The following is a 15,338-nucleotide window of genomic DNA, read 5'->3' as shown; positions in this document are numbered from 1 at the left end:
GATATGGGCACAAAGATATGCAAATAGATTAATAGAAAAGACTGAAAATTGTAACATTTGTACATATATTTGTATATATTTTTCCAAAGGTAAAAAAGTGAAGTTGGTCCCCTGATTCATACCATATAGGGAGATAAATTCTGAGTGGATTTTATTAATTTACTTATTTATTTTTGAATTTTATTTTTTTTAAAATATTTATTTATTTTGCTGTGCTGGGTCTTAGTTGCGGCACTTGGAATCCTTAGTTGCAACATGCAAACTCTTGGTTGCAGCATGTGGGATAGAGTTCCCTGACCAAGAATCGAACCCAGGCCCCCTGCCTTGGGAGCGTGGGGTCTTAGCCACTGGACCACCAGGGAAGTCCTGATTTTATTCTTTAAAAAGATAAAAATTTAAAAAAAACTTAAATATTGAAGCAAAATTACCGATCTTTCTCAACTTACCATGGGGTTTTGTTGCTATAAACTCATAAGTTGAACATGCCTTTAATATATTTAACCTAGTGAAAATCACAGCTTAATCTAGCTGACCTTATACATGCTCAGAACACTATAGTTGGCCACAGTTATCTAACACAAAGCCTATTTTATAATAAAATGTTGAATATCTCATGTTATTGGATACCATACTGAAAATGAAAAACAGCACGTTTACCCTTGTGATGCTATCGCTACCTAGTATCATGAGAGTGTACTATACCACGTATCACTAGCCTGGAAAAGACTGAAACTCAAAATTTGAAGTACAGTTTCTACTGAACACATGTCACTTTTGCACCACCATGAAATGGAAAATTTGTAAGTCAAATCATCATAATTTGGGGACTGTCTCTTGTGTTTTGAGATATGTGTTCTTGTGATATGCATGCCTTTAGAAAAACCTCTTTAGGGAATTCCCTGGCAGTTCAGTGGGTAGGACTACATCTTCTCACTACTGGGGGGCCTGGGTTCAATTCCTGGTCAGGGAACTAAGATTCCACAAGCTGTGTCCCCCCAGATCCCTTTATTATCATTTTATTGGGGTTTCCAGAAGGAACAGAGGTAAATTTGTAAGCTCTGCCATTCTAAACCATAATACTAAAAACTTTTTAAATGAGAAAAATATCCAGTAATTTTTAAAAGTTGAAGTATAGTTGACTTATATTAGTTTCAGGTATACAGAAAAGTAATTCTTTTTGCAGATTATATTCCATTATAGGTTATTATAAGATAATGGGTATAATTCCCTGTACTATACAGTAAAAATCTTTGTTACTTTATCTGTTTTATACTAGTTTGTATCTGTTAATCCCTTACTCCTAATTTGTCCTCCTTCCATCCCTCTGCCCTTTGATAACCATAAGTTTGTTTTCTAGGTCTGTGAGTCTGTCTGTCTCTTTTATGTACATTCTTTTGTGTTATTTTTTAGATTCCACATGTAAGTAATATATAGTATTTGTCTTTCATTGACTTATTTCACTAAACATAATATTCCCTAGGGTATATCCACATTGCTGTAAATAGCAGTATTAATATTTTACTTTTTAAAGGCTGAGTAATATTCCATTCCATATATATATACCATTTTAAAACTATCAAATGTCACTTATTAAATTTAAAATGTCATCAAAACAAAAGAAAGATTTGTACAGATTTTTTTACTTCCTTGCAGAAATCACGTATTACAAAAAAATTTTTATTGAAGTATAGTTATTTATGATGTTGTATTAGTCAGCAAAATGGTTCAGTTATGTATGTAAAATCTTCTTCAGATTCTTTTCCCTTATAGGTTTTTACAAAATAAAGTATGGTTCCCTGTGCTAAACAGTAGGTGCTTGGTTATCTACTTTTTATACAGTAGTGTATGTATGTTAATCTCAAACTCCTAATTTATCCCTCCCCCACAACCCCCTTTGGTAATCATAAGTGATTTCTATGTCTGTGGGTTTATTTTTGTTTTGTATATAAATTCATTTGTATCTTTTTTTTGGATTTCAAACATAAGCAATATCATATGGTATTTGTCTTCTTCTGCCTGGCTTACTTCACTTAGTATGATAATCACTACGACCATCCATGTTGCTGCAAATGACATTATTTCATTCTTTTTTTATGCCCAAGTAATATTCCATTGTATATGAGAATCCCATGGACAGAGGATCCTGGAGGGCCACAGGACCCATTACAAAGAGTGGGTCACAACTGAAGTGACCTAGCATATGCATATATATAAACACACACAGACACACACATCATTTTAATCCAATTGTCAGTGGACATTTAGGTTGCCTCCGTGTCTTAGTTATTGTAAATGCTTCCGCTATAAACATTGGGGTGCACGTACCTTTTCAAATTATTGTTTTGATTCTTTCCTGATATATACCCAGGAATGGAATTGCTGAATCATATGGTAGCTCTATTTTTAGTTTAAGGAATTTTCATATTGTTTTCCATAGTTGGTTCATCAGTTTACATCCCCATCAATAGCGCGAGTTCCCTTTTTCCCACGTCCTCAGTTCGGTTCACTCGCTCAGTCATGTCCGACTCTTTGCGACCCCATGAACTGCAGAACACCAGGCCTCCCTGTCCATCACCAACTCCCGGAGTTCACCCAAACCCACGTCCATTGTGTTGGTGATGCCATCCAACTATCTCATCCTCTGTCGTCCCGTTCTCTGGCCCTCAATCTTTCCCAGCATCAGGGTCTTTTCCAATGAGTTAGCTCTTCGCATGAGGTGGCCAAAGTATTGGAGTTTCAGCTTCAACATCAGTGCTTCCAATGAACACCCAGGACTGATCTCCTTTAAGATGGACTGGTTGAATCTCCTTGCAGTCCAAGGGACTCTCAAGAGTCTTCTCCAACACCATCCTCTCAAACACTTGTTATTTGTAGACTTCTTGATGAGTCATTCGGACAGATGTGAAGTGATACCTCATTGTGATTTTGATTTTCATTTCTATAATCATTAGCTAAAGAGTCTAATAATGTCCGACTCTTTGTGACCCCATGGGCTATAGTCCATGAAATTCTCCAGGCCAAGATACTGGAGTTGGTAGCCTATCCCTTCTGCATCAGATCTTCCCAACCAAGGAATTCAAGTGGGGTCTCTGATATTGCAGGTGGATTCTTTACCAGCTGAGCTACCAGGAAAGCCCCTAATCATTAGCTATGTTAAGCATCTTTTCATGTGTCTGTTAGCCATCCACATGTCCTCTTTGGAAAAATATCTGTTCATGTCTTCTGTCCATTTTTGATAGGATTTTTTGTTTGTTTGTTTTTTTGCGGGAGGATGGGGCACACAGCATGTAGACTCTTAGTTCCCCAACTAGGGGTCAAACCAATGCCCCATGCATCAGGAGCATGAAGTCTTAACCACTGGACAACTGGGGAAGTCCTGACTGGATTTTTTTATGAGCTCTATGAGCTCTTCATATATTTTAGTTACTAACCCCTTGTCAGTCATATCACCTGCAAGTACTTTCTCTCATTCCATAGGTTGTCTTCTTGTTCTATTGGTTTCTTTTGCTGTGCAAAATCTTTTAAGTTTAATTAGGCTCCATTTATTCTTGCCTTGGGAGACTAATCCAAGAAAATATTGCTACAATTTATGTCAGAGAATGTTTTGCCTATGTTCTCTTCCAGAAGTCTTATGGCTCCATGTCTTACATTTGCATCTTTTTATTTTTCTATCTGACGTAACGGAAAGTTCTAATCTACTTGTTTTGTATGCAGCTGTCCAGCTTTTCCAGTACCACTTGTTAAAATGACTAATAATGCTTTGCTAGTTTATTTTCTCTGAACCATCCAATCACAGTAATTTCACACACAGGGAAGCATTTTTTCCCCTATGCTTACATACATCGTTTTTTAAAACCTGATGCATCTGCATGTGGAAATTTCCCTGGAACTATCACTAGTTATTTATTAATAAGGAAAATCATTTCCTAAAGGTACCTGGTCCTTACTTATCAGAATCAGTTTTGCAAGTAAAGCAAAGAGCTAATCTTTTGTGGGCCAAGTTAATTTGGGAAGCCCTGGATACTGTGAGAAAGTGGAATAGCCACGACAAAACCAAGACCAAAGAATTAGCATAAATAAAGGTTTTATTGGTCAGTTTGGGTGACTGACACACTGACAGACCTTCAATTCACTGTTCCACACACCCAAGGTCCTGAGGTGGCAGGAAGACAACTAAGCCCATTAATACCAAGCAAAGGGTGGGAGGTGGAAAGAATCTAAAGGCCTCTGTGATTAATTAACAAGGCTACCGGGACCGGAACCAACGTCCTAGGAACAAATCCAGGATGGAAGAGGAATCATCCAAGGATGGAGGTGTTGGTGATTCTGGACCTATGGGAAAGAGTGATACACACAGGCTAAATGAAGGAGATTGGAAAGAGGCAAAGGAAGGCAGCAATGTTAAATGGTAGGAGAGCAACAGTTTCCCTTTCCCATGGAACTAAGAGATGGATCCCTTTGATTTATACTCTTCACTTACCATCTCTAGGACTGCCGCCTGCCTCTTGATGGGTTACTGTGGTCTCTTTCCGGCCCTCGCTGTCCACCACAGTCCGGCGCTCCTCTATAGTCTACAAGAAGAAGTCCCCCCACCATATCCCTAACATCACTAAAGGTGGGTTCACTTGTTTCTTTACATAGTCCCCCTTTCCAGAACATTCTCTGGTCACAGCTGCCTTTACCCGTCTCTCCCAACTCACCCCATCTGGCTTAGTGATCTTGGTCACAGAGACACTCTTGAAATAGGATTTGGGTTGGGGCTGCAGAACTGGGCCAAGACCCTCCTGAGAAACCTGGGAATCAAGATCTAGAAGGGCACAGAAAGGAAACAAGAAAGAGTCCAAAGCGAAGAAGGGGACAAATGTGGCAGACAGAAATTTCAGGGAGGGACACCAAACGGCTGGTAAATGTCCTCTCCCTCCAGACTTACCATTGTCTTCTCTGGCTCTAGAGTGGGGGGTCACAGACCACGTATCATCGAACTGTAGAAGAAGCCAAAGTAGGTCAAATGACACCTTTCAATCTGAAATTTGAGGGGCCCCAGAACCCAGACTATTTCCAAGTTCCAAAACTACTTTTTTTTTTCCAGGAGAAATGATCCCAGCAGGATGGCTTTCTTTACTCACTCCTCCTCCTTCCTACCTGATTCATGTATTTCTCTACCAAAAAAGCATTCCTGAACTGACACTTTTCTGTCCTCCTTCAAACATTTCTGCTTTCTCCAAGCATCGTCTACAGTAATTTTTAACAAAAAGCAGAACTCCCATTTCCTCCCAAAGAATATCCTACACAAAGCTTAATATAGAAAACAGACAAATACAACCCAAGTCTGTTAGATTCCAGCAAGGTTTCCAGTCTTTGCAGTCTTCTCCACAGCTCCCACTTCAGGCCCAGATGTACTCACCCTATGAAAAGGTCTCTGGGGGCCCCAGTCTGGTGCTGGTTTGGGGGATTCAGATCTTGCATCACTCTCCAAGCCCCGACCAAAGATCTTGGGCTGGTGACTATCTGGATACTTAAGCATTGAGTCCCGAAGCGTCTGTCCTTCCTGCCGTCTCTCACCAGGTGTCTCTGACTCAGGACCTGGAAGTTCTGCAGAAAGGTGGCAGGTGGATGCTGGGAGTAGGAAAGGACTTGGGCTTTTTTAAATCTCCTTGAAATCATCAGCTTTCTCACACTTCCCAACACCCCCAACTACTCTCTGCAAGTCTTTTTTTTTCACCCACCGACCCAGTAGAAACCACAGGTTCTTCCCCAGGAGCATCCACACACCAGGAGGGCGGGAAGGCAAGGTCCAGGCCCCCATCTCGCTGAAGATGTTGTTGAAATCCCGTACTAGGTCATCAAAGCCGAAGTTATCGTGGAAACGCATTCCTCCTCCCGGGCTGAAGCTGAAGCCAAAGCTAAATTCCTCAGGGGGCTGGGGACCCTCAAACCTCGAGTTCCCACGGCCCCACGTGACTCCTTCTTCTTCCTCTTCCTCATCATCTTCGTCTTCATCGCGAGTCATTCCTCCAAAAAAGGGATCTCTGTGGCTAGGGGTGGAGGCAGATTAGCCACCAAAATTTCAGCACTTAAACCATAGCATCAGCTAAGACTGGACGAGTAGGACAAGAGTTGGGATCTGAGGGCCTGGAGTGAGGGTAGAGGACTGGCCATCGGGTTTGTTTTGCTTCATCAACGTCAGTCCTCACCTGGTGCCCCGCCCCACCCCGCCCCGCCCCCAGCGCTTCCCTGCGGCTTTTCTTAAGTGTTTCCCAGCCCCTGCCCTCCCCCAAGGTCTTGCTCACTTGTCCTCGACTCCAGAGCCCATTGTCTTCCCCACCCGGTCCCCTGTTGCATCACCCTAGATTGGAGAAAGGCTTAAGCGGCTGTTTCTTCTCTTAGCGACCGCCCTGGTTACTGTCGGGGGGTGAGTGTTCAGTGTTGACCTTTTTTTCCCGCAGGAGTTTTAGGAGGGTAGAAAAGGTTGTTTTTCCAAAAATAGGGTGTCCAGGGTCAAGCTCCCCTCAGAGTACTCCCGCCCCTCCGTGTCTGGCCGGAACCCGCTCTCACCTCCGAGGTCCAGAAAAGCCGAAAAAGCCCCGAAAGAGGTCAAAAAGGCTCATTCCCGTAGTGGGACTCGAACCTTTGAAGCCCACACCGGGTAGCAGCCAGAGCTACGCTGTCGGAAATTGAGCGAAGCGTCAGACCACGCTGCCGGAAAGCAAGCATGCGATCGCACACTGTCGTAAAACAACCGTAAGCCGGACGTCGCTGAGGGGCGGGGCGAGCGATCCTATCAAATTCCAAAGGCTTTCACTTTTGCCCCCACCTGCTTCCTGTGAAGGGAGCGGGCGTACTGAGTTTTTATTTCCCAACGAACACTTGCCCTCTAAGCCAATTCTTTAGGCCGACCAACCCACTCCAATAGGGTTTCGAGGGTTTGACGCTTGATGGCACCGGAGACAGCCGCCAGAGGGCACTCCACCCACACAAATTAACCGGACCCAGACCCTTCCTCATTGCAGACTCACCACACCCACGGACCAGTGTTCTGCCTTAAACCCACCCGCTCCCTTCTTTCATCCAGTTTGCTTCTCGCCTGACTTAAGTCTAGTATTAGAGGAATGGACAAAATGTATCAAGCGCCTTCTACTTTAATAATGACATCCCCAGAGTAAAAGACACAGGAATGCATGGACTTAACTCCATCTCTCCAGCTATTAAGTAGTTTGCCAAGGTAGGCTCTGCAACCATCAGAATAGGCTTTGTGAGAGCGCAAGGGAAATCTAGTCAAGTTTTGGGAAGGAAGAATTTGGAGGTGTTGTGTCCCCTTTTGCCTATCAGTGACTTTCAAAGCCTCTCCCCCTCTCTGTGCCCTCACCTCCTTCCCAAACCTGGCCTTGCTCCAGCCTCCTCCTCTTGAAGGGTGTGGATATTAGCTATGTGAAATGAAAACACTCAAACAGCAAGATCTACTGCTTCAGTTTTGCTAGCCAACAGTGCATATTTCGCACTCATTTCTTTCCAGTTCATTTGCACGGACCCATCTAAATTAAACTTCGATTCTATCCATACAAAGCGATTTCTTTCAGTTATTGGTTAATCCTCTCCCTTTCCACCCAGTATCAGCTATCCCACTCCCTTCACTGCCTACAATCTGCTACAGATGACGGAAATGAACATTTGCAATGATTCTTTACAGGCACCACTGTGAAATTTTCCAGGGAGGGCGAGGGAATCCCCTCAAGGGCAGCACATTAAGGTCAGAGGAGTTCTTAAAGGGCGAAGATTTCGTTTTTATTCCACCGCCTTCGGGGCCTGCTAGAGAAGGCCCAGTTGGTACAGTAATATTTATTCACCAAGCTGGTCATCGACGAGACTGAGGACATCCTAGACGGAGCAAGAATGGGCAGAGGCTGAAGGTAGAGGTTTTCTTTTTATATATACAAGACACATTAATCCATTAAATTTGAGGACACAGTACAAAAAAAAAAACCACTTCAACTAATTCATCTGACAATGCTGTTCATATTCATGACGCCATTTTTTTTTGTTGTTTTGTTTCCTAATAATAAAGGAGGAGACTTAGGGCTGTTGGGCTGATATATATTTGGGGGTCCCCCCTCCCCACCTCACCCACACACCACCAGGGTGAACAGGAGGAGGAGAAGAGAGGGCAGGGCCCACAGCAAAGTTTCATAATCTTGAATGCAAGGGAGGAGGAAGAGAGGAAAGGAAGAAAAAAAAAAAAGGAGAAAATACAAATCCTATAATACATACAACAGAGTGGGGATGGTATGGGAATGGGACAGACATGAAGCTGAGGCATGGGGTGGGCCGCTGGGGGTGGGGGGTAGCGGAAGCCCCCCACATTCTTTTCTCTCTTTGATGCTGTTTCCATAGTTGCCAGGCTGAGAAGCCCTCTCAGAAGATGGGACCGGGAGAAGAGGATCGGGGCCTCAGTTGGCCCCCCAGCTGTAGCTGTTGTAGGCAGACTTGTTGGTCTGGGGCTTCTGCGGGATGGAGCTGGTCTGGCTACGTTGCCCGCTGCCCGTCTGCAGGGGAATGGGAGGGTGAATGGGGAGGAAAAAGATGTCGAGTTAGTGGGACAAACTTATGACATCTTCAAGTGGAGATTTAGAAATTGTTTTACTCTCCCATTCCCCTGGCTTAGAAACTACTCTGAAGCTTGCTTCTCAACTGTCAGAAATTTGGTTTATACGGCAGTTAAGAGCACCTCTGACAAATAAAAAAGCAGCTATAAACTTTAAATAAGGGAAAGATGAAAAGAGTGCAGGATACTTTTGGAGACAAGATAGTGAATCAGTTCTACTCATTTTCAATTCCACCTCCCCCCACCCTCAAACCCATCCTCTCCTGTTCCAGAAGGCTACTCTCTAGAGAGAATTATGGCCTCTTGGAGATGGGTAATCACAAGGTGATTTCACTTTCACTGATCCCTATAAATGCCTCAATTTGGGTATCTGTAGTTGAGAGCAAGGAGTCCTTACTCTAGCTTCTCAAACCATCTATGAGGAAGGGGGAGAGGTCACTTGCACCACCCCAGGGTTCCCCAGCCCTATCACCCTTCACATCTGCGAGCCTATTTCAGGGAAGATAAGAGAGTCTGAGGCCCCAGGCTCCAGATGCTGTTCCAAGAATCCTTTCCATTCCAGTAACCAAGTGTTTCAAAAGTCAGGGAAGGGTAGAAAGAAAAAGAGAGCATTGAGGAGGGGAGGACAAGAGAGGAATGGGAGGCCAGAGAGCTCAGCAAGGTGTTTGTGTTTGTGTATCCCGACTTGTGACTGTGCAATCTCTTCAAGTTCCCTGAGACTGTGGAGGTGAAATGGGGACTGAAAAGGAGTGGGTTCAAGCATATCATCATTCAGTTTCATTACCTGCTCCTCCTGCTGGCGCTGGCAACAGAGAATCATCTGCAAATATGGTAGCTGAGGCAGAACCAGGATATATGGAAAATAAAGGGACAAACTTTGACAATAGAACTCCACCATTAGAAGGGAAAGCTGTACTGTCAGGGAAGGGGGAAGGCTGGGGAGGTTAAGAGGGAGGCGTGAGCCAGGCCTGATGGGATGAGGGCAACTGTGCTATGGGAAGAGGTGGAGGAGAGAGGCGCCAACGGCATCGGGGGTGAGGCTGCCGTCTGGCCCTCCTCTGACGCACCCTTTGCCGGCCACTCGTGTTATGTGCGCTGTGTCTGTATGTGCTGTGTGCCCATGGCTGGCGCTGGGGAGGGCGGGGTGAAGGTGGCGGTGAGGAAGGGTAAGAAAAGGAAAGGGGAGGTAGTTTTAGGGATAGGAAGGAAGAGGAAGGGAAAGGAAAGAGGGGGAAGGGCTATTACCTGGCCATCCTGCTGCAGGTGATGGTGAAGGATCTGGGAGTGCGGCTGCTGATGGGGAGTCAGGATGTGCATAAAGGGGGCAGGTGGGTAGGCAGCAGCTGTGGCCGGATTGATGGGCCCCCCACTTCCTAGGGCTGAAGGCAAGTTGAAGGAGGCAGCAGGAGTACCGGAATGAAAACCTTGTTTCTCAAAGGACTGCTATCCAGGAGAATAGGAGGAGAGAGAGTAAAAGGATCAGCAAACTCTTCCTGGAATTTCTGAATTTAAGATCCCCCACCCTGAGAGAGCAGCATGGTGTCACAGAGGAAAGCTGCACCTGAAGTCAGATAGTCAGGTCTCAGCCTCAGTTCGGTCTTTAATAGCTGTGTGATCCTGGAAAAGTCTCTCAGCCTGTTTTCTCTTACATGAATCAGGGATGCTATTAACCTCTCACTTGTAAGGACCAAATAAGAGGACAGATGTGAAATCACTTTGTGAAATCTAACATCATTCATGAACACAGTGAAATATGTTGACTACTATTAGCACAACCTCTGGAGTTGGGTAAAAATTAGAACTTGTTGGATATTAAAAAGAAAATGAATACACACTGAGGTATCTCGAGTGTTAATGGTCTTGGTTATGAAGCACTCCACCACAACTCCTAACACTTTACCTGGAACTTTTAATTCTTTATGGTATGTGTGTGTGGGAGCAACACAATACTAATCTGTGCATAATCTGGATGCCTCGCTTTAATTACTGAGCTGTGTTGTATCCTTTCCCACTCTGTTACAGACTTACAAAGAATGGCAAGACTAGTTTTCTTTCATTCTGTATCTAGTCTCTGAGAAACTTATGAAAAGGTTGGGAGTAAGTAAAGGGCCAGGAAAACTTGCAGTAAACGACATGACATCACAACAATTTACCACACTTCACCTTCCTGTAACATTTTTCTTTTTTTCCAAGAGGGCTAACTTTAAACTTCAAGAACTCACTCACTTTCTAGTAGAATGGGTTTCCTGATACCTCTCTTAAGAGGACTGTTCTTGTTCACTGTATTTTCCCGCCCTTTGGCCATATGGCTTGTGGGATCTTAGTTCCCCTACCAGGGATTGAACCCAGGCCCATGGCAAGGAAAGTGCCAAGTCCTAACCACCGGACAGCCAGGGAAATCCCTGCAACTCCACCTCCTCGATGTCCATCTCTTTCCAGTTCTATCCAGAGCCAGGCACCTACCTGGGTTTTGGAGTACACAGAACCCGAGATATCTGGCACGCCTGTATTACTGGAGGTGACTGACACACCTGGGGGAGGAGGAAACAGACAGGAGGATTAGCGCAGCTAACTGCCTGGCCCCATCCCTGGGAAATGATGATGTATGTGGCTTTTCTAGCGATAGCACTGCAAGGGAATTTTGGTCTGTTTTTCCAACTTCATGTCAGTCCTGAGGAATAAGAGCTCATGACACGAAAAGGTTCCCTAAGGGTTTCTCTTGCCCTTTCCCGATGTATATCGTTTATGTGAGAGTGAGGTGTGGTGTTTTTGGGAGCACCAGGGAATATAGCCAAACTTCACTAGACTATGGCTTTCAAAACTCTCTGTGCCAAAGCCCAACAGGACTGTATTAAACTTTTCATGTCCTTTTCAAATCTGTCAGCCCAAACTCCACTCAGTTCTGCAGTCTTGCTGCTAAGTGGGCTCAAAATTCATGCCTCCACAGCATAAGGAAAGTACTAAAGGAGCAGTTCTGTTCAACCCCCAAAAGCACTTTCATTCTCAGAGCCTCAGTTTACTTGGTCCAGCTTCCCTATTGTCCTGGTACTACCAGGCTACATACTTAGGATTTAAAGAGCAAATTTCCATTTACTCAATTTAAGCCTAAGTGTGGAGAGGAGAGAGGGTAGACAGGGTTAGGCTCTTACAGCCTAGGCGGAACACAAAATCCAACTGTCATTCTAGTTTACAATTTCAGCTTTTCCATGGGGTAGAAGCTCTAATCCATACTCCAGCAACTTTTGTGTTTCCTATTGAAAAACTCCCTACCACCATTATGATTTTATGGAAACCACAACAGTACAATTCCCCATTTTAACCTGTACTCCTTAAACTGAAATACACATACTGTACCTCCCAGGGTATGGTGGCAGTAAGAACAGGAAAAAAAGCCATCAGGTAAAATAACCCAGCATCTTACTAGCGAAACTGTATGCAAATATTGAAGAAAAAAGTAACTGAAATTTTACTAGGAATTTAAAGCTTGTTTTCTAAAGATCTGTTAAATCTCAGAAAGTGAGATAAAACAAGACTTCAGAAAAACATTGTGCTTCAGGCTGGGTCTTTGGATTTTCCTCTGCTGTTAGGAGCACTTTGATGAGTTTTTTAGAACTAAACTGACGGAGTCACGCCCACGCACGCGCACACACAACACACTGATGGAGTCACAAGTGAGGAATCCTCCATTTACCCACAATTCCATAGCAATCTCCATTCAAACGCCGAAATCCAAGTCCTCCCTAGACCAAGGCAGCCTTCAAAAGCTAAGCCCACCTTGGACAGCCACTTTAGAATCTTCCCAATAGAAGTGGCGTTTACCCTGGAAAACCCTCCCGTAAGTCCAGACAGTTTCAGGGAGGAACAAACACAAACTAGGAAAAGAAACGAATTAGAGCCACTAATGGCTCAGTGATAAAGAACCTGCCTGCCAATGCAGGAGATGCCGGTTTAGTCCCTGGGTCGGGAAGATACCCAGGAAGAGGAAATGGCAACCCACTCCAGTATTCTGTCCATGGAAATGCCATGGACAAAGGAGCCTGACAGGCTACAGTCCGTGGGGTCGCAAAAGAGTCAGACACGACTTAGCAACTAAACAGCAACAGAAACCAAGCATGAGAAAATACTTTCCCATCTTCAAAGTATCAACTCTATAGTTTAATGGCACTGGAGTAAAAGGGGACAAAGCAGGAACTAATCAGGTAGTTTTTTCCCCTTCCTTTTTCAGCTCTCAGGTGCCCATTTGGCAAATCACTGCTAACAGGCATAACTTTTAAGAACAGGAGCTCATTTATGGAAAATGCTAAGCTAACAAGGAGGTCTGTGTGGAAGGGTTCAGAGTAAGGTGTAATGGACAGGAAACCAGAAGAGACAATGACCTTTACAGTGAAGCTTCAAACAGCTTGCCAACACCCCTTGGTCATCCCATACAGAATGGGAGAAATGGCTGTTCTCAAGTCTAGTGGTAGGAAGGAATTTAGTTCCAATGTACACTTAACTGGTCTCATTCTTTCTAGAGGCTGGACTGGCTCAAAAACAGCTTCTAGTCTAGAAGCCTTGATTGGGCTACTGGTTCAAACAACTGGAGATGCAGAAAAAAATAAGAGTGTAGTAACCCTAAATGGCCTCAGTGTAAGCATTTGAGACCCTAGAAAATAGGCATTCATTTCCATACCTACTGTTCATCAATTAGAAATCTCAGACTACAGAGTTTTGCTTTCCTTCCAACAGTCAACATCCCCTGGTTAATCCACACTCCCAAGCAGTGATGATCATACAAACACAATGTGGATGGCGGGGAGGAGAAACAAGAAGAAACCTCTCCCAGCCTGGCAACCCCTGAAAAAGCTGGGCACACTCAAAAGACAAAATTACTTCAGAGAGCTGGGAACAAATACAAAGGTGGTCAAATATCTGGGTTTCCAATTAACCAAGGACGGAGTTCTCACTGTCCAAGTTAACTCTCTGAATGAAGGGCATTAAGAGGGGATGAGAATTTCCGTAACCCAACAAGTGCGAATTGACTAATAATCCACAATCCCTAAAAAGCCATCAAGGGACTCTAAGAACAATGTTCCAGGCTAGAAGAGCTTCCATAGCCCGAGTCAACTAGCTGGTCACGCAAGACTTCCTCAGATCTCAGCCAGCCATGTGGCCTCTGGAAAGCAGATGTGGGTACTAAACCTGGAAGATACTTTCATAACAACAGTTCTGAACACCATCTCTTTAGCCTTTCACAATGACATGACACTAACTTTTCTGTCCTTTCCTCTCTGCTTATGTCAGAGACAAGGGGACGATCTAAACTGTAAAGTGAAGAGCTATAAGCAGCATGGAGAATGGGGAATTTTCTACAAATAGCTTTCTTTACCAGCTAATCAACAGGCTGAGGACTGAAGCCACCTCCCCTCCCCCACCTTAATAGATTCACCATACTGAAAAGTTAATGGTTCTTTGACTATGCTGGGGTTTGACTGAAAAGGCCGCCCTCCACCCATAGCACAACATTGGCTCCTAGTGTCCAGAAAGACATGCACGGAAAGAACGCCAGAGTTAGCTAAAGAAATACCACAGTTTATTGAAGACTACAAATATTTTGTTACAAGTTTAAACTACATGCCTTCCAGAAATCAAAAGCAACAGCAGGTGTGTGCATTGATGCTTCGGAGGAGGTGCTGCACCGCTTGAATTTGAAATGGGTAAGACAGGGTCAGACACATGGGGGAGAGGGAAATGAGGCAAGGGCAAGTTCAAAAGCCCAGAAGGTATCCACCAACTCATTCCCCCAAGCCACGCAGGCCATGGCCACAGCTCAGCAGGCTCTCCTCAGTGGTCTGGTTTCTGAAACAAGACTTCAGTGCAAATTTATACACACACACAAAACACAGCCCCCAGCCTTGGGCCAAATTAGCTCTCTGCCGTCCAGAAATGCTTGTAAGGGGGTGGATATTTTCTTCCTAAAAGGAATCAAATACATAAAAATAAATGAATTTAGAGCTTGATGAGGAATGGGATGACAAGAGCCCTTTGTGGGGTTGGGAACTGGGGGGTTCTCAAAGGGTATAGGTTTCTGAAATCTTAGGGAAAAAGCTGGGATTTCCAAAATCCGGTAATGCCACCTTCTTATATTACCAATCATCTGCCTCTTAAAATTCTTGACTCTGGTCTAGCTAAGACCTAAATCTAAATTCCTGTAATAGGGCCACTCCAAGACAAGAGCTTGTAAACCTCCCTACCAAGGACTGGGGCTGACCTGCTCAGATAGAGGGGTCCCTAGCCACAAGGAGTCTAGGTATTAACGATTTAATCTCAGTGACTTATCTCAGGATTTCTTTAAATCTCAACCCACTGTAAGTCATACAACAGAGTTCAAAGCTCCACATGACTGATAGTTTCCAGACCTACTGCGCTCTTTCTCAGCTCAGCTTCCCAGTTATTGAAAAAACCTTGGACAAGTTTAACCATCTGGAGCCCATACAAGGGTGAAGAACACAGATGCAGCTCCATCCAAACCACTGTGAAACCATAACTGAACTAAGAATTTTAAAGAACAACCCTCAACCTCAACCCCAAGCAATGGCAACCACCTACTCTCCATACACAACTACAAGGCACTGAGAAAAGTAGACAGAATAGTTTTATTCAAAACCTCTTACTTCCTGTCCCCCTAAAACAGACAGTAGGTGTCAGGTACGGGAGCAAAGGATAGGATAAATATCTTTAGGTCAGCGTCCATTCAGAG

At 44.2% G+C, this 15,338-nt stretch overlaps 2 protein-coding genes across 30 annotated transcripts in view; both read right to left on the bottom strand.

The window, feature by feature from the left end:
- Positions 4,067–7,569, bottom strand: HAX1 (HCLS1 associated protein X-1). 2 transcript variants are annotated; one of them, XM_005677437.3, is made up of 7 exons: positions 6,291–6,539; positions 5,773–6,035; positions 5,405–5,592; positions 4,931–4,982; positions 4,701–4,807; positions 4,481–4,571; positions 4,067–4,332 (listed from the first exon to the last, which is right to left on the bottom strand). In XM_005677437.3, exons 1-7 carry the CDS (start codon positions 6,311–6,313, stop codon positions 4,247–4,249), a joined length of 810 nt encoding a protein of 269 aa, XP_005677494.1. In that variant the 5' UTR covers positions 6,314–6,539; the 3' UTR covers positions 4,067–4,246. The 2 variants fall into 2 exon arrangements, with proteins under 2 accessions (XP_005677494.1, XP_005677493.1); XM_005677436.3 differs by lacking the exon at positions 6,291–6,539 and adding an exon at positions 6,556–7,569 and having other exon boundaries at positions 4,068–4,332.
- Positions 7,668–15,338, bottom strand: part of UBAP2L (ubiquitin associated protein 2 like) — a 44,705-nt gene continuing 37,034 nt past the window's right edge. For 8 of the 28 annotated variants that reach the window (XM_013976959.2, XM_018046161.1, XM_018046160.1 and 5 more), the window contains 4 exons: positions 11,063–11,130; positions 9,845–10,042; positions 9,384–9,434; positions 7,903–8,540 (listed from right to left, as the gene is read on the bottom strand). In XM_013976959.2, coding sequence (XP_013832413.2) covers positions 8,445–8,540; positions 9,384–9,434; positions 9,845–10,042; positions 11,063–11,130 — 413 coding nt within the window. In that variant the 3' untranslated portion in view covers positions 7,903–8,444. Of the gene's footprint in view, positions 7,876–7,902; positions 8,541–9,383; positions 9,435–9,844; positions 10,043–11,062; positions 11,131–14,149; positions 14,554–15,338 lie in introns of those variants that run through there. The other 20 variants (XM_005677456.3, XM_018046186.1, XM_018046184.1 and 17 more) reach the window with 7 other exon arrangements.

Source organism: Capra hircus, chromosome 3, assembly GCF_001704415.2.
Source record: "Capra hircus breed San Clemente chromosome 3, ASM170441v1, whole genome shotgun sequence".
Taxonomy (NCBI): domain Eukaryota; kingdom Metazoa; phylum Chordata; class Mammalia; order Artiodactyla; family Bovidae; genus Capra; species Capra hircus.
The sequence above is the reverse complement of the archived record's forward strand: the minus strand, read 5'-3'. Positions and strand labels throughout refer to the sequence as shown.

Excerpts from the sequence above, each read along its gene's own strand:
- HAX1 (XM_005677436.3), bottom strand. The coding sequence starts at position 6,608 with ATGAGCCTTTTTGACCTCTTTCGGGGCTTTTTCGGCTTTTCTGGACCT. Across the intron at positions 6,036-6,555 it reads GGCTTTTCTGGACCTCGGAG|CCACAGAGATCCCTTTTTTG; the intron begins GTGAGAGCGGGT and ends CTCCACCCCTAG. Across the intron at positions 5,593-5,772 it reads CTTGCCTTCCCGCCCTCCTG|AACTTCCAGGTCCTGAGTCA; the intron begins GTGTGTGGATGC and ends ACCTTTCTGCAG.